The 22,833-nt window shown below is 37.3% G+C and overlaps 4 protein-coding genes across 6 annotated transcripts; all 4 read right to left on the reverse strand.

The window, feature by feature from the left end:
* Positions 1-2,204: 2,204 nt before the first annotated feature.
* LOC128357280 (cytosolic sulfotransferase 2-like) lies at positions 2,205-5,120 on the reverse strand. Of its 2 annotated transcripts, none has more exons than XM_053317595.1 (8): positions 5,081-5,120; positions 4,200-4,393; positions 3,930-4,058; positions 3,170-3,276; positions 2,959-3,085; positions 2,776-2,873; positions 2,522-2,696; positions 2,205-2,417 (listed from the first exon to the last, which is right to left on the reverse strand). In XM_053317595.1, the coding sequence occupies exons 2-8, from the start codon at positions 4,336-4,338 to the stop codon at positions 2,305-2,307; spliced, it is 888 nt and encodes a 295-aa protein (XP_053173570.1). In that variant the 5' UTR covers positions 4,339-4,393; positions 5,081-5,120; the 3' UTR covers positions 2,205-2,304. The 2 variants fall into 2 exon arrangements, with proteins under 2 accessions (XP_053173570.1, XP_053173571.1); XM_053317596.1 differs by having other exon boundaries at positions 4,200-4,352; positions 5,081-5,092.
* Positions 5,121-6,374: 1,254 nt separating this feature from the next.
* On the reverse strand, positions 6,375-10,713 carry LOC128357281 (cytosolic sulfotransferase 3-like). Its single transcript, XM_053317597.1, has 8 exons — positions 10,656-10,713; positions 9,888-10,026; positions 9,616-9,744; positions 8,071-8,171; positions 7,855-7,981; positions 7,669-7,766; positions 6,884-7,058; positions 6,375-6,771 (listed from the first exon to the last, which is right to left on the reverse strand). Exons 1-8 carry the CDS (start codon positions 10,656-10,658, stop codon positions 6,659-6,661), a joined length of 885 nt encoding a protein of 294 aa, XP_053173572.1. The 5' UTR covers positions 10,659-10,713; the 3' UTR covers positions 6,375-6,658.
* Positions 10,714-12,053: 1,340 nt separating this feature from the next.
* LOC128357616 (cytosolic sulfotransferase 3-like) lies at positions 12,054-14,601 on the reverse strand. Its single transcript, XM_053317982.1, has 8 exons — positions 14,593-14,601; positions 14,399-14,537; positions 14,179-14,307; positions 13,512-13,612; positions 12,776-12,902; positions 12,585-12,682; positions 12,263-12,437; positions 12,054-12,169 (listed from the first exon to the last, which is right to left on the reverse strand). The coding sequence occupies exons 2-8, from the start codon at positions 14,535-14,537 to the stop codon at positions 12,054-12,056; spliced, it is 885 nt and encodes a 294-aa protein (XP_053173957.1). The 5' UTR covers positions 14,593-14,601.
* Positions 14,602-18,555: 3,954 nt separating this feature from the next.
* On the reverse strand, positions 18,556-22,669 carry LOC128357282 (cytosolic sulfotransferase 3-like). Of its 2 annotated transcripts, none has more exons than XM_053317598.1 (8): positions 22,665-22,669; positions 21,115-21,253; positions 20,423-20,551; positions 20,006-20,106; positions 19,660-19,786; positions 19,458-19,555; positions 19,191-19,365; positions 18,556-19,106 (listed from the first exon to the last, which is right to left on the reverse strand). In XM_053317598.1, exons 2-8 carry the CDS (start codon positions 21,251-21,253, stop codon positions 18,994-18,996), a joined length of 882 nt encoding a protein of 293 aa, XP_053173573.1. In that variant the 5' UTR covers positions 22,665-22,669; the 3' UTR covers positions 18,556-18,993. The 2 variants fall into 2 exon arrangements, with proteins under 2 accessions (XP_053173573.1, XP_053173574.1); XM_053317599.1 differs by lacking the exon at positions 22,665-22,669 and adding an exon at positions 22,056-22,173.
* Positions 22,670-22,833: the final 164 nt, after the last annotated feature.

Here is a 22,833-nt window from a genome sequence, read left to right on the forward strand (position 1 = left end):
TTAGAAGAGGGAAAATGCATAAAAGTGTCTCTGGGTGATGAACTTAAAGGATATCACCTAGTTGCCTTTTACAACGGTTCAACAACTTGTGTTTACGGAACAGATATAGTGTACTTTTTACTCTGGGAGTAAAACTGGGAGATTTAGCACAGATAAACAATACAGCACACTCTCCATCTCATTCTCTCATACACACATCATCTTCCTCTCTGTCTCGTCCTGTTTCGGAAACACACAAACACATAACACTAATATAACACAATGCACACTGGGACATACTGTACATACATTTCAGTATGTCCTGTGACTGGCTCTTCAGCAGGTCTCTGCTCACGGTGTATGATGGTGATGAATTTGAACTTCCAATACTGTATGAAAACAGATTTAGATCACCAGCTCCCTGTCTGGAAACAGTACTTAACAGTTTGGATAAGTTTGATGGGTAAAAGAGAAATGCGGCTCAAAGCTTCTGTAGGTCCCATTTTTATTGTTTCTGTGAAAAAAAAAATCTGCATATCAACAGTGAATTTCATTGCTTTCATAGAGTTTATTTGCTGTCTTTCATATTTCAGTTTGCTTTGTGATGTAAAGATGTGCCATACATAACCTCTGTTGGTTCACTGCTCTTTTTATGGTTCTATAAACCCATTATTTGGGTTAACTCTCTATAGCGTCTTACAAGTGTCATAGTGACTCAGCTACGGATTACTACTTCTAAGCTCTTAATATGCTGCTGCTGTTGTTGTCCAGTCTGCCTTGTTAGTAAATGTGAAGCTGATTACATAAAGAGGCAGGCAGTAAACAACAGCCAGAGACACGGCGGGCGTAGAGGTGACATGCAGACAGCATGCTTACATGTGAAACTGTCCGTCCGTGCGGCTGCAATTACCAGACATCAAAATGAGATTCAAGTATTCACCTGTGAGATTAATGCATTTCACTCTGTTATTTTGCTGTAGGATTACGCTTTTGCAATCAGTAATTATGTACAATTAAAGCCTCAAACTGCATTTTTACCCAATTTGACGAACAATATTGAATATACTCATGATACTATAAGTTGCTTTGAATCAATTCAAACTGTTTGATATCTAATCCGATTAAATGCTACACAGCTTTGCAGGGCTGCACCTCTCACGACTGGCTTGGCATGACCCTCAAAACTCTTATACTCGACCTAACTCAATAACAGAGCACTTAACTGTACACCTGAGCACTAGACTGAAATATTTTACTACTCAAGAGGAAAATATCTTTCAAAAAATATCATGTATAAGCAACAATGTAAATAATGTTATTTTTGATGTTCATGAATAAAGGTGTTTTCAAACTATAGTCATAGTTGTTACTGTGAAAGACAATCTAAAGTGGTATTGCTTGAACTGCGCAGACAGTTTATTTTGACATCAGATTGTGAGGACTTGCAGAGTTGTGACGTTGATGCTTGACTTCAGAGGTTAAAGTCAAGGACTTTCTGGGCTGTGCTCAGGATTGCAATATTGATGCAGGTCTTGTAGAATGTATAACTAATGGCCAAGGTATGCAGGACTTAGATTTCTTTATTTTTTCCTGTCCAGAAATGATGATGAAGGTAGCGCTAAAAAAACAGACAAAACACTTCAAGTGGAACCATATTTAGTCTCGTCAACTTTGAAACTGTTAGGTGACCCTAAAAATAGCCCAGTGTTTCCCTCCCGAATCATATATTTGAAAAGTTTTCTTCCAACATGAGCTATCCTTTATTTATAAATTATTGCTGTAATGTTATCTTGGGCTGCTGTCATGAAATCCTGACTGATACATTTCAGTTAAGTGGATAATCATGACATGAGCCAGTCAGTGTATCACACGACAATTTTTGTTCCAGTTACCTCGGGGTGACTCGCAGTACCTCCCAGTGATGTGTGATGCTTGACTTGTTTAGTATTTGCAGTACAATGGCCTTTGTGTTGTTGTCTACATTCCAATGAATCTGTACTTGCTGTTACCTCTTCTACTATTTCATGACCAGGGTGGTACCTCCAGCACCCGTAGTGTTGTCCCCTACACAAAGCAGTACGTGCCATAGAAAATACAATCAACGTGCCCCCTCCAGTCTGTAGTCACAGTGCAGAAATACAGTGTTAGATTCATCATGTTTGATTTGCTCATTGATATTTTGTTCTTGTATTTCTTGATGCATTTCATGTCTGGATTCAAATAAAACCAAGATATCTTGAAATCTCTTTATTGTCATATGTTGTGTTATTATTTTTGATTTTGTATCTTTTACATTATGTCAAGGACGAGAATGAGTCAAATCAGCTACAAGACTGTGCGGAATTCTAGATTAGTGTTTTTCATCTTCTTCTTGTAGTCTTCATCGAATTGTTCATTCTGTGCGATAGTGAAATGATTCCTCCAGTCACCAACTTTCCCTGTGAAGACATCAATAAAATTTAAAAGCAAAAAAAGCATTTTTCTCTTTCTTACTTAACAGTATTTATGTTTTTACATGAACATAAAGGCAAAAACATCTAACCTTTGCGCATAAAAGGAGATATTTTGAAATCAAGGACTTCATCAAGGGAGCCATTCACCATCTGGTTTTTCCTCATGTTGTTAAACAGAACCTTTTCTATCACTTGCTTCTTCATCTCTGCGGTGGGAGACAGTCCCAGAAAAGAACACAGCCGACTCAGTTCTCGCTCAGTATCCTGCAAACAGAAAACAGGTGTGATCTTGTGTACTTATATTCACAATCTTACAAACAGTGAATTCAATGTAAATGCTCACCTCAATCATATCCTCGTAGAACAAGTAAAGGATATTAGAACTGGTCTGTTTCTTGTCCCACCAGCCTCTCACATGATCATACCAGGAACCAAACACCACTGTCAGATAACAGAAACACAAAACAGAGGTATTATTACATCTTCACTCATTCATAAGTGTTATAAATCTTTGCCCATAACTCACTTTTCCCCTCGATGAATCTCTGGAGGAAGCTACTCCAGTCTCCAGGCTCTGGCTGGGCAGTGTTCATGCGATCAAAGTGGAAATAGGACACTGCAGTGTCCTTGGCATTACGGGCCACATAGATAATCTGCAGCAAGATCAGAAGGAAATGCTGCATAAGCATGGATGTATATGTCCCCATACTTACATTTAAAATTAATTTGCAACATACCTTGGGGTTCTGTTCCCAAAAAGATTTAGGAACAAAGTGGACTGGCAGGTGTGTCTTGATAATGCGTGGAGAGGTGGTTAACTTATTCAGCTCATCCACTCCTGATACTGAAAAGTGTGATGTTACCAGAATGAAACAATTATCCAATCCAATCCACTTTATTTATATAGCACATATTAACAAACACGAGGTTTCCAAAGTGCTGCACAAAAAGATAAAACTGAATAAATAGATAACACAATAGAAGCACAATAAAAAGATGAAGTACACAATAGAAAGATAAAAGCAATAAAATAAAATAAAATGAAATAAATAAAATGCACTGCCCACACAGATAAAAATATGCACGTATACACATAAAATCAACACTCTACATGGTGTCAAAAGCCAAAGAGAAGAGGTGGGTTTTAAGAAGAGTTTTAAAATGAGACAGAGAAGAGGCCTGTCTAATGTGCAGCTCGATCCCCTCTGAGCTTAAACCTAGCTTTAGACACTGTCAGGAGCAGCTGGTCAGCTGACCTGAGAGATGAGCTAGGAGTGTAGGGGTGCAGCAGCTCAGAGAGGTAAGGTGGGGCAAGGCCATTCAAGGCTTTAAAAGCAAATAAAAGAATTTTAAAATGAATCCTAAAATGGAAGGGCAGCCAGTGGAGTGAAGCTAAAATAGGTGAAATGTGCTCATACTTGCTTGTGCCATGTTAAAAGACGTGCAGCAGCAGACGATTTAAACTAACTTACTGCATCTGCTGTTTAATGAACTTGCCTGATGGTATGCCAGGCATGAGTAGCTCCAAGAACGGCACTCTTTCATGAAGAGGGACTGAGTCTTGACGTGTAGCTGACATCTGGCTGAAATACAGAAGATCCAGGACGTAGGACACCCATGTGTTTCCTTGGAAATTCAAAGAGATTTCTTATTGGAGTTGAAACAGATGCATCAACTAAAGCAAACACATACTACCAAACGGTTCAACAATGTATTGTTAAAAGAAAAAAGAAAAAAAGAAGCTCATCCACATAAAGTTAAGCCCACCTGCTTTAGGAAAAGAGGCTAAGAGGACATCATCTGGTCTTGCTTTGAAGTTCTGTACGTTGTCCCAGTTGTCAGTGAAGTATTTGGTCATGGATACTCCATGGAAGTCAAACAGCACAGGCCGAGATGGCTGCTCCATCTCTGAGAGGGGCACTAACTAAGTTTCTCTAAATGAGTTGTGGTCAGATTGGTACCTAACATGAAGAAAACACTCATCAAATATGCTCCAATTCTGAAGTCATTGTGAAAAAAAAACAATATATGTTGTTTTTTTTTCTTTATATGTTTTTATGTGGGAGGTCAACTGATCATTTTTAGCACACCCAGGAGCTCTATTGCCAACAGCCTTATAAACAACATAATGGTTCTCGTGATTTTTGATAAGAGCAACAGGCACACCCAGACCTATCAAATGTTACTTTACTTAATCTACTGAGTAGCAGATCTATAAAGAATGGCAAACAAAATATTTAAATTCTCTCTGACCAACATATTTTCCTTACACTCCCTCTCTGCTTTTTTAATACCTGGTGATATATTTTGGCACAAAACACACACCAACACTCTGAGTGCTCCTCTCAGTCTCTGATTTTTGTTGATTACTTATTACTTACAGCTACATATACATAGCTGTTAGTAAGTTGTGTTTAGTAGAGTTAGCAATTGTTGTAGTTAATTAAATGACAAATAACTGCTGTATGTCTTAGTAAGCAGTAACATGAGATATTCCAGTGTTAGTTACATGTACTCACAATAAAAGTAAACTTCTTCACCTGGACTCAAAATCTATCAACAGAAAAATATAACATACACTTGGGTAAGCCCACACATGCCCAAACAAGCCAAACATAATGCATTTAATCTCAAACACATTTGCTCACCTGTATATGCCGTTCGTCTTTAAGTGTGTGAGTCCAAAAGTCCAAATTCAACACACACACACACACACACACACACACCTACACACACACACACACACACACACACACACACACACAAAAACACACACACGTACACCTATTAGATAAACAGTCCGATGAGTGAATGCAAAAAAAATGCAAGTCATTTAATTAACAACCAGGACACCAGATCAAAGAAGAAGTTGGAAAAAAAAGTTCCTCCTTCAAACTTGGAACCAGGTAAGACTGGTTTCCAGTAGTATTCACCTTTACAGCTGATCTTCTTCACTACATTAATTAGTTTAATTGTCAGGGCTAGTGCTTCTTGATGAGTGTATACATGTTATTGAGCCAGCATTAGCCTAAGAGGAAAATGTCCATCTGCTTTCCCTGGTCAAATATTAAAAGGCTTCCTAAACAACATTAGGGTGTGAGATAGAAAAGAGTCAGCAAAATGAAAAAATATTAATCACACAAAACAACTGGTCTGTCAAGAAACTGATACATAAGTAAAAGCATAAACATCCACATTCACATCTTCAGCTGGCTTTTGAAAATGTGATATGTATGAATTTCCTTGATGTGCAACGGGAGCGAGTTCCACTGTTTACATGCAATGTTTGTGATTGTGTAGTGTGTCTGTGAGTGTGTATGATGATTGTTTTGTGATTATGATGTGAATTAATCATTTTAGTGTGATCATGTGTATATTTAATCTACTCTCAAGTCTCTCTTGCAATAATATCTTACTATTAAGATTTTAACTGTGTGCATAGTCTGCTGCTGACGGTAGTGTTAGGGTTCATCTACTTGTTAATATTTATGGGGGGAAAAAAATGTTTTATTGTCACATCCTGTTGTAGCTCGTGTTTTATTTTGAAGTTATTCTCCCTTTGTGTATTTTGTTATTTTGCTTCCTGTGTTTCCCCTGCCTTAGTTGATTGCCTCATGTTTCACTTACCTGTGTCCTGTTTAGTTATTACCCCATCATAGGTTTTGATTTTCAGTTCAGTCTTTGTCCAAGTCTCTGTGTTTTGTATTCTGTGTTCATTAAAATGTATTATCCAGACTCTGTCAGTTGGCAGTCTGCATTTGGGTCCACCTGCTCCGCAAACCATGACATTTCATGTTGACTGGTCTACGTGATCTGAGGCAATGAAGTCAACACAGAATACGGTTTCCAAGTTCTCCTGTGCCCCTGATAGAATTCACTGTGTAAATGACCTAATTTAAACTCTTTGGATGAACAAAAGTCACTAAACTAGCAAGTTATTTTAACGTATTTAATAATTTTGAACAAAATCTTAAACACATTCACATGGTTTCCAAGAGACTGTTAGTGATTGCAGCTGTTATAAAAATAATAATGTAAAAATATGGTTTGATTTTGATTTCTTCAAACTTTAATGTCAGTCAAATGTGTTAAATCATCAGATTACATCACTAAAATGAGAAATATTCCACAATGGTTAGGCAAAGTCCCTGTCAATCCAATTTACCATGCATCAATATTTGTGTTATTCATCATTCATCAGTTCAGGACTTTATACACTTTTTGCACTAAACTTCAGTACGAAACTGCAGTGCCGGATTCTTCATTTTCTGCTTGTAGTCCTCATCAAAATGCTCATTCTGGGCCACAGTGAAGTGGTTTTTCCAGTCACCAACTTTCCCTGGAGAAGGATTCAGATATCAAGAAATCAGTGATTAAATGCTTTAAGCTGATTTTGATGCAGGGAAAAAGAAATCCAAGCAAGAACTCTGAGCAAACATTTTTCTTTGTACCTTTTCTCATGAAAGGAGACACCTTGTGATTCATAGATGGGACGTTGGAATAGTTGGTCTTTTTGTTTTGTTTCATTGCATCAAACGTCACTCCAGCTACAACTCTTTGTTTCTCCTCAGCAGAGGGAGACAAACCAAGGAAGGAGCAGAGTCGGTCTATCTCTCGTGCAGAGTCCTGCTCAAAGAATCAGCATTAGTCTTGTGATACAGAAATCAAAGATGTACAGAGATGTGTCAAGCATTATATAAGATTTTAAGCTGTTGCTCAGAAAGATAACAACTATGCAACACTTTTCTATACAACATATTAGATGTCTATGTATATTTTAAAAGAAGTCTTGCCGTCAGATGAGAAAATTGACACCACTCTCATGTCTGTACAATAAATAAGAAGCTGGAGCCAGGAGACAGTTAGCTTGTATTATCTTAGCATAAAGACTAGAAACAGGGGGAAGCAGGTAACCGCCTCTTTGCAAAATCCATCTACCAACATCTCTACAGTAATAAAAAACAACAACACGCAACTTAATGGGGAATGTTTCAGACTGTTTCTTGGTGAGGTGTAGTGGCTACAGGAAGGAGCCATGCTGGCTGTTTACCCCGGCTCCCAGTCTTTATGCTAAGCTAATTTATCTCTTGACTTTAGAGTCATATTGTTAGATGTGAATGTCCCTGATCCTTTATTGTACATATGAAACATTTGAATACCTGAAACCACTGAACAAAGACAGGCAGTTATTGAGGTGAGAATTGATTTTAACACAATCAAAACATCTTCAGCTCACCTCAATTATATCTTCATAACACATGTAGTGAATATTTGAGAAGGTCCGCTTCTTCTCCCACCAGTTGTTCACATGGTCATACCACGATCCAAACACCACTGAGGCCACAGGAAAACACATGAAGGAACACATATAAAATGAGCTGAAATTAAAGCTCCTTTACACTAAAACTTATATTAAACTCACCCTTTCCCTCCATGAAATCCTGTAGAAAGGTGCTCCAGTCTCCTGGCTCTGGCTGGGCAGTGTTCATGCGGCCAAAGTGGAAATAAGACACTGCACAGTCCTTGGCGTTACGGGCCACATAGACTACCTACAGAAGAGAAAACCCAAATTTAAAGCTATCTGAATCAGAATCAAGTGAGGTGTTTATGAATGACATACCCATTACATGGCTCATACCCTGCAATTCTGCTCCCAGAAGGACTTTGGCACAAGCTGGACTGGTAGATGAGTTTTAATGAGGCGAGGTGTCGTGGGGAGACGGTCTGCCAAGTCTTTTCCTTTATGAACACAACAATTAGTCAGTGAATGATTGCACACAGAGTTAAGAGTTGTTTATATAATAGAGAACAATGTGCCTTATAACCAAAACATTTGTGAGGAATATTTATATTCTGGGACTCTACTTGTATATCTTTGCATGATTTACAGGTTTAAAAAAAACAAAAAAACTCCTTATTTATCATATAGCTTTGCCTGTTTTTGATGTGATGCATTTGATCGGCATATGGGTCAAGACGTGGGGTTTTTTTCTAGCTTGCAATATCCGTTGATCATTTTAAAAGCACAAATTTATAATTTGCTCAGTAATGGATGAATGTTCAAATAGAATTAACTACTTTACTTCATTTAAACCATTTAAACCATAAGCAAAGTTACTGATTTTGGAAAATACTCAAAAAAGTACAAATAAACAAACTGCTATTGTTATTTGTTTATTCCTATTTGCATTCTTTTTGGAAAATTGTTAATAAGCACCAAAATAACTCACTACTACTAATACTATTAATGTTTGCAATAGTCATACAATGCAATAGAATTAAATTCTGTGTATGCAAACAAAAAACATTGGCCCTGGCTCTGGGTGCTCTGACCTAAGCCCCAGAATTAGTCAACTCCCAGATCCGCCCCTGATACAGAGCCACAATGTTTAGGACACAAAATCAATGGTTACAGGGTTGGGCCTCAAGAGCACATTAATCCTCTTATATTTACTTTAAATTGACTGTTGGCTTAGTGGGTATCGCTGCATGACTCAACACTTTGCTGACAAAAGGTCATATTAACTACTGTGCTAGTTTTTACTGTATTAGAAATATCTCATTAAAGAAAGACTCCGTATAGTTTGTATGAAAATTTAACCACATAATGTTTATTTATTAAATGCAGTAGCTGGATATTAAATATTACATAAAACTATAGCAAACTCAATCTAATTTACAGTCATATATTGTGCTATTAATGAGTGGCATTTGCTCCTGAGACTTGCTCCTGGGGCTTTATGATCTGTACAGCATGAAGCACCCTCTATCTTTAGACAGACCCCACACCTAAAAAAAACTTCAACAGGGAAAAATGGTGAAAACCTCAGCAAAGTCGGTGCCAAGTAGCCCATTAATAACCGTGGCTACTGCAAAGTCATAAACTCCTCAATTGGTAAAATACCATCAGAAAGCCACCAAAGAAGGTTTTATTTTGGGCCCTTTGCAGCCCTTTTAACTTATAACACACATAACTGAGTGCATTCATGCAAACAAATTTGATCTGATGGATACCTGAATGAACTCACAGAATGCTGTTTCAGGACTTTGTACAGTTTGTAATAAATAAATCAGTCTGTTAATATAACAATCATAATGTTGCAATTATGGCAGAAAATTGTAACAATCAACTGACATTTGTGCTGCAATATAAACAAATGTGGCTATGATCTCAAGACTCAACCTGTGGGTACACCAGGTATGCTGATCTCCAGGAATGGTACTTTCTCATTAAGAGGACGAGATGCCTGATGCTCTGGACCCATCTTCCCAAAATACAGAAGATCCAGGATGTGAGAGACCCATGTGGTTCCTGAGATTAAAACAAATGAATACAAGCTGTTCAGTGGCCTAAACCTGGAAAATATATCAACACAGGTCATTTATTAGCATTAAATAAATAATAGATTTAAAAGAATAACTACAAGTTTTGTACTCTCATGCTCACAACCCCACCTGCTTTAGGGTAAGTAGCAATAAGAATATCATCTGGTCTCGCTTTAAAGTTCTGTATGTTGTCCCAGTTGTCAGTGAAGTATTTGGACATGGAGACTCCATGGAAGTCAAACAGCGTAGGCCTAGGTAGCTGCTCCATCTGTGAAAATGATTGATCATAAATTCAAAATACCAGTATGATATAATGGACATTAATTAGTCAGTTACCATCTAGTCCAGGCTAGAGAAATTGTCAGTGTTAATCACATTTAACAGAAAAAATGACAATACAGCCAACCATGACTGTGGTCATGATGCTTTACTAAATGAGGAAAACACCGAAATTACAACACTTCCTAGTGACTTAATGCTGACTGTTCCCCACCAAAACTAAATCAAATACAAAATCAAATGCACAAAAGAACAACAACCTACTGCTTCCCCTAATTTCATCAACTGCAGATTTGAAAAATGAAATGAAATAACTCCACGAATCAATCTAACCTTTACTCTGTTTTCTTTAAGTGCAGATTTACTGTTGCCACTTGTTTTTCTGGTTTGATCCTCAATAACTCAAATGCTCTTCAGACTTTAAATGAGGCATGTTTCTCCACAATTCAAAATCATTAATCTCAGCAAATACACTAAAACGTTCAACTGGTTCGGTTCAATATTTGCTGCCAAGGGTCTATAACTGTCAGAGCATGAGGTCAGAAAAATATCAAATAAAAATAAACCCAATAACTGTTCAGTGCAGCACATTTAAAACACACATATTTAAAGCCCTACCATGTTGCTTCAGTGAATTATCAAGTTTAAAAGAAGTCCATGCACAGATCCACTCACCTTGCTGAGTTGGTATTGCTCAAAGCAGGTCCTCTCTGGCTCATTCACAACGAAGAAGTCAGTTTGTTATGAAATAGTCACACATATATATACTGCACAACTTCCTGAAACGTGTGTGGGCATGTACTTAGCAGCCCACAATGTCAAAGCGTGTGTCACTGTGCCAAACTCTGTTATCAGATCACAGATCAAATATGTACCTGAAGGTTATATCACTTCATACAACTTAAAACAAAGTCAGAGATCCACAATATTATTATTTTTTTTAACTTTAGCTCTTCTTCAGATGCTAATAAAGTAAGGAGGCTCAGAGACACCATCTTTCAAAAGTCCCATGGCCCAGTCATATGACCTAACACAACTGTGGAACATTTGTCTCAATTAATTCATCAATAGAAAAAAGAAAAACCTTTCTAGAGATAGAGATAGCAAGCATGCATAGAAATAGAAATGCATACACATAAACAACTAGATAGATTTTTATGTTCCTTAAAAAACAGGACTCAAGCTGTAAAGGCCATCATATTACATAAAAATACATCCAAGAGGCACCTCTTAAACATATCAAATATAGGGACCATATTACTCAAATAATACTCAGAAACACAACATAAGCATAAATGTCTTAGGGAGGGAGTCCATGGATGTTGACATGGTCTTAATGCCCATGTATAGTTTCAGTTCTCAAAAAACCTCCATGAACACAGAGAAAACAAATACATTATTAGAGAAAACTTATACAGTGTTCTGTTGTGATTCTGTTCCAGTCTGGCTTCATGTTACTAAGTTGCCATTATCCACCAGCCAGAGGTCCTCAGACTTTTCTCCCTCTGATGTAAAGTCTGGACTGAGTAGGAGGAGGACAGATACTTTGATCAATCTTTATCAAACAGTCAATCTTTATTTGTATATATTTTGAATATTCAGATGGAATACTGTTTAATCCTGTGTTTTCTCTTACAGTGCCATAGATGCATTTTGTATTTATTGATCGGCTCTCTATTGATGTTCATGAATAAATTGGCGTGGATCTGTAGGTGGACAGGGTGTGGATGTTCTGTAAATATCTAACATGCTTTAGTTTGGGGTCCTCACTCTATCTATCTAATTTTCCATTGAAGTCTCTCCCAACTACTATAATGCCCATATTAATAAATTTGGGGCGTACAAATTCAAAGTAACACCTCCACCTCCCCAATAATGCCGAGGACCATGAAAAACCTGACTTTGAAGAAATTAACTACACCATTAATTAAGATTGTTACTCTGTGCTCACCCCATATTACCAAATGAAGCACTATGTATTTGGTGATATAGATGAGTTCCCTGTAATAAACGTATTTAACAAATTTGTGTGCGGAACTGAAGAGTGGGATCTTTCATCTTTTTCATGTAGTCTTCATTAAACTCTTCACTCTGGGCCACAGTGTAGTGGTTCTTCCAGTCTCCAACTTTTCCTGAAGAATCACAAAGGTTCAGTCAGATATTTTAGCTGAAGGGGGATATCTGGGGTTTTTTTCTGGTCATATCTAGTATATAACATACTGTACCTTTTCTTATGAAGGAAGAAATTTTGAAATCCATCCCTCTAAATGTTGACAGGTTGACCATGTTATTGTTTTTCATCTTGTCAAACTGCACTTCTCCTCTGATTCTTTCCTTTTCTTCGGCTGAAAGAGACAAACCAAGAAAGCAGCAGAGTTTGTCTATTTCCCGTCCAGTATCCTGCAAACACGATGGTCAAATATCATAATTACATCATAATATATTATATTGGATGAAATATAGCCTTGAAAAAGCCATTTAAACAGGAAAAGACTACTGTGTCACACAAATACAGGCAAAAACATCCTAGAAAAGTAAATAAATTACCTCAATCAGATCTTCATAGAACATGTAATGGATGTTTGGATAAGTCTGTTTCTTCTTCCACCAGCCGTTAACGTGGTCATACCAGGATCCAAACACCACTGAAGAAATAAAACAATATATGAAAGCACATGGAGAGTGTGAAAGAAATATGGACATCTGCAAAGCAATGCCTCATTGTATTTCATACATACTCTTTCCCTCCATAAATCTCTGGAAGTAACTGCTCCAGTCTCCAGGCTCTGGGTGGATTTTGGTCATGCGTTCAAATTGGAAATAAGACACCATGCTGTCCTTTGCATTGCGGGCCACGTAGACTATCTACACAACAACAACAATATTTTAAACAGGATTATGCACACCACAAACCACTACCTAACTGTTCATGAACCTCTGATGACAGACATCAGGTAGACTTTGTCACCATTCTGTCCGGACACATGACCAAAATAATTAATAATATAATATATATCATACGTATATCATAGAGATGATTCTGATTTAATCAGACTTATTAACCTATATGAAAAGAAGCAAAGGAAAAAGTGTGCGGGTAGTTTGAATAATTCCCTTTCGGTCAAGTGCACCTGATCAAACGCCAGAGAGAAAATTAGATCATTTTTTAACTATTAAAACTATAAATCAGTAACAGGCATGATGAAATGAAATGTTACATGTAATCTGGGTTGTCTGTGTAAACAGACTGTTTCTACAGGCTGCTCTGCAATACAATTCAATTAATCATTTTGCCACTCAGTTTTTGGCCACCACAGGTGATGTGTCACCTGTGTTACAGAGTATCTATTTCAGCTGGTCCCTTGAGGATCAGTTCCAGTACATTAATGCTGTATCAAAAAGATATTCCTATTGTCTCCTGTCTCCATTTACTGTGAACTTTAGACAATAAGAATAAAACTCAGGCTACTGTACCTTACAGTTTTTCTCCCAAATGGACTTTGGCACAAACTGGACAGGAAGATGACTTTTAATGAGTCGCGGAGAAGTGGTTAGCTTGTCGATTAATTCTGTTCCTTTAAAGATGGGTGGAGAGGCCCCTGATCGTGGAGATTATTAAAACAGTTAACATCACAGTGACTCATTCAGAGTGGTAAATACAGTGCCTGAATAAAACCATGATAAAAGGCTTTTGTTTAACTACAGTTGGACAAACATGAAAAGCCTGAAAAGAGACAGGTTTGATGTTATGCAGCAGAGACTTTATTCAATGAACTGATGTTTCTCTACAAGCATGGCTTCTTCATACCTGAAGTTCAGAGGTCAAGTGCTACAGAAGGTACGCTTGTACCGAAACATCAGCTCATGAAATAAAGTCAAACTGCTACTGCCTCTTTGCACTTTGCTTGACTGCTGGCTACAGTGATTAAAGGTTTATGGACCTTTCTGAGGTGATGAAGATAAATACATCAGTATGTACACTCACTGACACACAACCTTTACAATAGACTCATAACTTAATGTGAATTTTAGTTCACAGATTGAAGCAAAATGTGACAAAATTACCACCATGACCGACACAAAGTGTTTGTGTGTACATTTGTGACATGAAATATGGTGAACATGAAATTGCTTGCTAAACCTGGCTGCAGAGAAGGGAAGGTGATCTCTAATGTGGGAACTCTTGCATAGATAGGGATGGATGTCTGACGCTCTGGAAGTGTCTGACCAAAGTGCAGCAGGTCAAGGATGTAGGAGACCCATGTGTTTCCTAAAAGACAGAATAAAAACGATTGAGATGATTAAATGGCTCATCTCTGTTTAAGAGCAGTTATACATACTGTTCATGTTCATGGACAGACCTGCTTTAGGGTATGATGTAAGAAGTATATCATCTGGCCTGGCCTGAAAGTTTTGAATGTTCTCCCAGTTATCAGTGAAATAATGGGTCATTGAGACTCCATGGAAATCAAACAGCTCTGGTCGTGCAGGTAATTCCATCTAAAAATACAAAAACAAACAAAAAACATGAACATGTGGTGGTGTTTGGTTTCACATTGGAATAATCTGATTGCAAAGTAAGGACACGCTAGAAAGAAAATAACAGTATGAGAAAATAGTAAATAAATGCACAATAAACTTTGAGATTGTCTCAAGACTCTTTCATGTCATCTTGAATGAAGAGAACAAACAGCAACTTTGCATTTGCAAATTTGTTGAGAATCTTTTATGAGAAGCTCCATGATGAATGATAAACAAGTATTGAACTCTACTGGAAAGCAAAGCATAGCAGAGACGGAGGCTGAGTTTTACACAACTTTGAAGCCTAATTTCATATATTTGGCGATTTTTTTAATCATTCAAATTTGGCAGGGTGGTTAACAACACACTTTTCTGTGGTATGTCAAACTCAGAACACATATTTATTCTTACTTTACATGGACTTTAAACATCATCATTATCATCACTTGGAGAGATACTATACCACATGACCCGTATGAATAATCATGACAGGACACAATTTGCTCATTTGCAACAGTCAAAGAGACAAAAAAGTGAGGGATGCACTGTAATCCAAATTCTTGATAATAATAACAGATTGATTAGAAGAATATCTGCAGGTGCCAACACTATTAATTTGGGTTTCATGCCTGTTTGTCCACATGTCTTTCACCTGAAACACAAAGGCTAAACACCTACTAGCACTGCTTCATTTATATAGTTTCTACTGCTTACACCTCTGAAATATTTCAATTTGAAGCCAATTTGTTTTTTGAAAATTTAATAATAATTTGAAAACAAAACAACTTACAGTTTAGGGGAGAGCCGTAACACTTTTCAGATAAATTTCATTTTAAAAGATTTAATGACAGGCAGAAACTATTTTTTATTCTGATCACCAACTCACATGTGTCGTATATCAATTCCAGGTTCTGTTTTCCACGAATGTGGAACAACTTCAGTATAATTTGACATTGAAGACAAGTTGTGCATTGTTACTTCCAACCTCATCAGTAGGGATGAGAGTAACAAAATGGTATGAACTAGAATTGTTCATGTTATTCTTATGTTTATTTTAAATATCTGACAATATTCTTGTTAATATGCAATTATGTCATTTATCTTAATAATAAAAATAATAAATTGATTAATTTTATTTAAGGGGGTACAGTGTGCAGGCGTTTATTTTCCTTTGCTGGACTGATTAACAGGCCCCATAGGCGTCATCTGAATGCAATACTGTTTGAGAAGTTAGTTATGCTTAAAGGCATCAACTGAGTAGACACCACTAGCTAAGGTGGCTAAGGTTACACATACTCCTTTGCTCACACAAGGACAGCACAAGGACTTGAGTTCACAAGCTTTGATAGCAACACTTGAGTTTGCTTTTTTTTCTTTTTCTTTTTTTTTCTGTTTTACAGTTTTCTTCTAGACTTTAAATTTGTCTATGTTCTCTGACCTATGAAATGTTTCAGTGCTATGGTGACTTGACAAGATAATATCCTGCCTCAAACAAGGACATTTCCAACCTCTTGCACATTTCAAATAAGAAATGATTGATTATGTCATAATTATTGGCTTATATTTGTCTTAACTGATTGGATGGTATTAATGTGACAACCAGTTTTTTTTTTTACTTTTTTTTTCTATTGACATTGCTAGAGGTTGTGCACACACAAGTTTCAGGTGTGTACAAAATTATTCAACTTTGATGAAACTCACCATAAGTTTGGTAGTGATGGTGTTAAATAATTGAAAAGGTTAAAATGCTACCTAGTTTATATTACTAAATAAATCATCAATTTGGATTGTTTGTCTTTGAGTTATTGTCACTGATTCATAGTGGATAATCTTTTACACCAAGAGGGTAAATAAGTATATTTAAGGAAGGGTTCCTTGAGTTACCAAACATTTCTCAGGGCAGAGGTTTATATTGGGATGTCTCTAACATGAGGGGTCAGCAGATCTAATCTGTTGACTGAATATGGGAATATCTCTTGCTTTCAGATGTTTTTCCAGGTAGTGTACAAGTGATACATTTTTTGGCTGCTGTATTTTGTAGCTTATTTTGATACATTTTTAAGGTTGGTATTTGGTATTTCATTTGGAAATACATTTTGATTTATTTGTGCCCATCCCTGCCTGTATCCTTGTGGTCCAACCTGCGGTCTTCTGGTATCTGCCCTCCTCCTGAATTAATCACATTTCATGCTGTGCACCTTTGCTATACTTCTGATACTGACATTTCTGTGAAAGACGTTAAAAAAACCCTTTTACACAGCTCATGGTCAACCAGACCTCCTCTATGGTTCTCACACTGACTCTCAACATATTTAATATGACATATGTTTTAATATGCTGTGACACATGTGTGATCATATGTGTAGTGGTGGGGGACGAAGAAACAGCTGTTACTATCATCCCTCCTCACAGTTAAACCTGACTTGCTTCTATACTGAAAAACTCTGACATGTCAAACTTCAGGATGTGTTAAATGACTAACCTTATGACTCATTAAACAATACATCACTTGAATACATTTACTTTCCGTGGTTGAAAACAGCTTTCAGAGTAAAACTTTGCAATAGTATAATAGTCTATCCACAAGATTCGTACTGGCTTACCCGTAGTTGTAAAAACCTAACCAGCTTCAACAGACTATTTTGTGGCAATAGTGAAATAAAGATTTTAGAGCTGGTTAATACAACTGTTAAGTTAACTAAAGTCACAATTTAAACTTTCCACATGCACCCCAGTTTGCTTACCTTTGCAAAAGAGTTCAAAGAAGTGACCTAACTTGAAGAACCAGCTGGTAGGAGTTAGGAGAGGGAGTGACAGGGATAAAGTAAATGTGTTGATGTAGATTTGAATCCTCTTGAATTTACATTAAGCCTTTGGCAATCATTATCCTCACTGGGAAAAGAATGTCTGAAGGCAGAGGGTTGCTTTTTATTATGTGTCTCCTCGCTCACCCATATTGCTCCTCCCAGCAAGGATGAGAGAGAGAGATGAGAGGAGGAGATGGGAGGATGGAGGAATTTTATGCACCAAACAGGAAGTCCAAAATTATGAAGCAACAGTCTAAACTTAAAATTATTGTACAATCAATTAACACTTTGAATTCTTATTTAATAGTTTATAGATCTTATAAACCTGCATTCATGCTTCACTCATGAATGTAGATAAAAGAGAGGAAAGAGGAGGCTTGTGAAGGAGCTTATAGGAGCCACATCATGTATACCCTGCACTGGAGTTTTTGTTTGTTTGCTTGCTTTTTTCCTCCTTTGATCGATCATTTGTTAATATATTGATGAGCTGTAGCAGGAAGCAGGGACAGAAATAGATGTAGGGGAGGCTGGGGGCAATTGTGACATTTTTTTACATTTTCCTTCTCAACCCATAGACTACTTAAAGCTACCCTTACCTTTGTTACATTTTTACACATTTTTTTGTTTAGGTTAAAATGCTATTAATAAGGTAATGGAGTGGAGGCGAAGGGAGGTGCGGGGGTGGGACATAGGAGGGAGGAGGGGTTGTTGCTGTTCAAGTATTTCCAAAGTGCTGTGTGAAATGCAAGAAAGGTAAGAGTAGCTTTAAATTACACTTATCATCTCTTGATATAAAAGACATTTATATGTGCACTAAATAATATTACAATATTTCTATTAATAAGGACAACAATACAACATTAAATTGAATGGACGACATTTGACCTAGCCTCACTGCCTACTACTATCTCAAGGGGAGACAGTGTCTCAGAGTCGGGATTTGGTGTGGCCTTGCGATGACCACAAAGCCTAGTTTGACCCAGTATGCCAATGATTGATGGAAATGATGGAAAATTCCCTAACAGGAGGTTGTCCCTGAAGAGTAGTAGAGGTGAAGGAGATATACCATATTAGATAGACCTTTGATGTCTTAAAAAGCTCAGTAATGACAACTATTTCAGACTGGCTCTTAAATTCTCTGGGGGTCCTGGGGGTTTATGGCAGGTGAGAGGCATTTTTATTGTCTTACACAGATAATGAAATTGAACACTAGTGAACAAGAAGAACAAGTTTTATTATTGTTTTATTACGAATATACCATGAAAATACAAACCCTACTTATAATCAAGGACAAGAAACGGCAGACTAAATTTAGACAGATAAACACCTTTGGGTTAATGATCACAGATTTCTGTCTCATTTGAGAGCTTCAGTATAAATTGTGCAGTATATAGTCATACAGAGATATGATACAAACTCAGTCTAAATGTTTTCTTTAAGAATGTATTTGGATAATTACATCATTGGTTAATATTTGTGATTTATACAGATATAGCACAGCCTATAGTTTTTAAAGAATTTGATATCTTTTGTCTTAATAATTTGCAGTTCTCAGGTCTAAATAAGATAATATCAGCTATAAAATGACCATTTTTAACTTTTCTCATACACAGTCTGTTCAGTACTGTTTAAATTTCAGTGCGGAACTGAAGAGTGGTATCCGTCATCTTTTTCTTGTAGTCAACATCAAACTCTTCAATCTGAGCTGCAGTGAAGTGGTTCTTCCAGTCACCAACTTTTCCTGACGAACCACAAAGAAACAGTCAGGTTTTGCAGCTGTATTTTTTCTTGTCACACACATTTCATTATTTATTCATTAGGTTACCTTTTCTCAAGAAGGGAGAAATGTTCTGATGCATAACTCCCAACGTAGAATAGTTGACCATGCTGTTCTTCTTCATATTATCAAACTGCACCCCACCTGCAATTCTGTTCTTCTCCTCGGCTGAAGGAGACAAACCAAGAAAGCAGCAGAGTTTGTCTATTTCCCGTCCTGTATCCTGGAAACACAAACAAAATTCCATATTGAAAGCTACAGCACAAACAAACATGAGCACAGACAACCCAAAAATAAATAAATAAATAAAATAACCTCAACCATATCCTCAAAGAACATGTAATGGATATTTGGATAAGTCTGTTTCTTCTTCCACCAGCCGTTCACATGGTCATACCAGGAGCCAAACACCACTGAAGAAATAAAACAATACATGAAAGCACTTCCAGTGTGTTGAGGAAATATATGCATCTCTGTTCCAATGAAAACAACACATTGCTTCTCATTCTGTACATACTCTTTCCCTCCATGAATTTCTGGAAGAAGTTGCTCCAGTCTCCAGGTTCTGGCTGAACCATGTTCATACGATCAAAGTGGAAATAAGAAACCAGATTGTCCTTGGCGTTTCGAGCCACATAGACTATCTAGAGGAAAAGAAGAGACATTATTCATCTAAGACTAATTCAATGTTACATGAAACATGAGTGTTTGGTAAGGATAAATGTAGACATGTTAAAGATTGCTCTGTTTGTCATCATTTAGCCTTTAAACGAAATATGAGACCTTTATGTAGCTGAAGTTACTTAGCCTCAGCTTCTTGTGATCATATGTTTAGAATGGAAATAACACACAGGCTACGGTACCTTGCAGTTTTGCTCCCAAAAGGACTTCGGCACAAACTGGACTGGAAAATGAGTTTTAATGAGTCGAGGAGAGGTGACAAGCTTGTCTGCCAGATCTTTCCCTGGATGAAGATGTGAAGATGGAGAGAGCAACACTGTGATCCTGTACACCATTCACAATTTAAAAAAAATATATTACAATGTAACACAGGATGTGTTTACAAACATAATGATGATGAGAATAGCACTTCTGCAATATGATGGATAAGGCAAATGCAATAACCATATTTACTATTAAACAACCCCTACTAGACAACATAATCTCATGTAACCCATTGCCAAAGATTTAGCTTATTGATTTGGGAAAAATGTAGTTGCTATCACAGTATTAAATTAAACATGAAGTAAACATGTGTGATGTGATATTTTCTATTCAACCTGACTCAAAACGTGGGTGACAGATCTCCAAGAAAGGCACTCTTTCATAGATCGGCATGGATGTCTGACGCTCTGGAGATGCCTGGCCAAAATACAGCAGGTCAAGGATGTATGAGACCCACGTGGTCCCTGAAAGATAAAAGAGCAGAAAGAAATAGTCATGTCAAGCCAAGTCAATTTTATTTATATAGTGCCAAATCACAACCAAAGTTATCTCAGGACACTTTTCGTATGGAGCAGGACTGTACAATTTAGAGACAGTACTCTATGGACAGGGACCCAATATGATCCTCACCCCTCACCTCTTAGTCTTGTGATACCAGATTGGATATCTCTGCTTATTAGGATTTCTTAATGCACAGTAGTTGCTTGAACAGTGGCAAGAACGGATGCTAACAAAGCTACTTCCCTTGCGTTTTGTCAAGGACCCACCTTACTGGTAATAATGCACTCCCCCATTCTCCTCTGTAGCAGACTGCATATGACCACCCCAATATGAAAGGCCACTCTAAAGACTTTGGATTGGATCAGCAATGCATGTTTTTTTCTTTAACTTTATAGTTGTTTCAACCATGTTTTGACAGTGAAACCTGGGAGATGTCCCCCGTCTTTATTAGTAAAGCATTTAGAGACTGACCTGTGACCGGCGTCTACTCATTTCTATGCAGATATTTAAGAGATTCTGGACATACCTGCTTTGGGGTATGTTGCAATAAGTATATCATCTGGCCTGGCCTGAAAGTTTTGAATGTTCTCCCAGTTGTCTGTGAAATAGTGGGTCATGCCAACTCCATGGAAATCAAACAGCTCTGGTCGAGGAGGTGAATCCATCTTAAAAATAAAAAAAAATAATATTGAGATTGGAGCAATTTGAGGGGAAACGAGCACAATCAGGTTTATTGCAGATTAGATTTGCCTTGGTGTTGTGGTGCACAACAATCAAAATATGTAAGATTATACAAACTACAAGTACCTATACAAAGTAAGAGAAAATACCGTCAATCATACAGAATAGATGCACAGTAAAAAATAAACTGAAAAAATATGTCATAGTTTAAAATGAAGAGAACACGAATGTCCCTCTCATAACATTCAAAAGCTTGGACACACTTTCTCATTTAAGAGAATGGGGTAGGGGTTTCTAAACTTTTGAATGTCACTACATGTTGACTGAGTGTACAAGTACAAGTTAATTCAATCAATCAATCAATCAATCAATCTTTATTTGTATAACAACAGCGTTAGAGATAACAACAGCGTTATCTCAAGGCACTTTACACATAGAGTAGGTTCTAAACCAAACTCTTCAGGTTTTAACTTTAAAGAGACCCAACATTCCCACATGAGCAAGCACTTGGCAACAGTGGCAAAAAAACTCCCTTTTAACAGGAAGAAACCTCAGGCAGAACCAGACTCAGAGTGGGCGGCCATCTGCCTCGACCGGTTGGGGTTGAGAGGAGAGAAAGGAAGGATAGAAGAGAGAGGCACAAATAAATAAAGGATTGTGTTATTTCCAGACAGAAATCCATGCTCATAAACTCTGCACTACATGTTTAACGAGTAATAAACCCCATTTGAAAGTAAAGCACATGCAGATTTAGAAAACAAATTTAGAGTATCACATTAAACATACCTTGTTTGGAGTGAAGGACAAGCCGATTGCTGCTGCTGCTCTGTTGTTTCTGCGTCTGATCCTTTTCTTGTCTCCCTCTGTTATTCTTCCCTGACCAGCAAACTATTTTGCTTCCTGTCTCTTCTTGTTACATAACACTCTCCCCATTGTAATTGTACTCTTGGTCCCAGAGGTGATAAGAAAGTTCTACTCCTTCCTGTCCTGCAAGATTTATCAGGTCTTTAACATACAGAACATGCATGGTAGCTTTATGCCTAATTCATAAAGATTTCATCTGATTCAGCTTTTGTCCAACCTTGAGGCCCAGCAGCCTCATTGCTTTGCCTTGGTTACACATTGTATGAATGGTATGCGCGTTTAAACAACTCCAGTCACTTGGGAACTGTGCACTTGGCTTAAACTCAAAACACATGCTATTCTTTCTCCTTTAAAATTCCTTTGAGATAAAACTACAATATACTGCAAGAAGACTATTAAAAGCTTCGTCTTTGCTGTTCGTCTTCAATCTGTCCTGTTCTGGCAAAATAAAGTGCAGTGTGTCTGTGAAGTGCACGTTTCCTGTGTAAATGAATAATCTTTTCAGTGAATCTAGAGTAAAAGAGAACTAACCCAAAGGTCATGAGCAGTGGTAACTTTGGTTGCTGGCTATTAGGGACAAACACAAAAACAGATAAGAAGCTAAGGAGCTCGTGAGGGAAAGGATCACTTTCAAAACATGTCACACAAGGAAATACATATTCTATATTTTAACTGACTTTCAGATGAAGACTTACTTTGT

The sequence above is a fragment of the Scomber japonicus genome, chromosome 4 (assembly GCF_027409825.1).
Source record: "Scomber japonicus isolate fScoJap1 chromosome 4, fScoJap1.pri, whole genome shotgun sequence".
Taxonomy (NCBI): domain Eukaryota; kingdom Metazoa; phylum Chordata; class Actinopteri; order Scombriformes; family Scombridae; genus Scomber; species Scomber japonicus.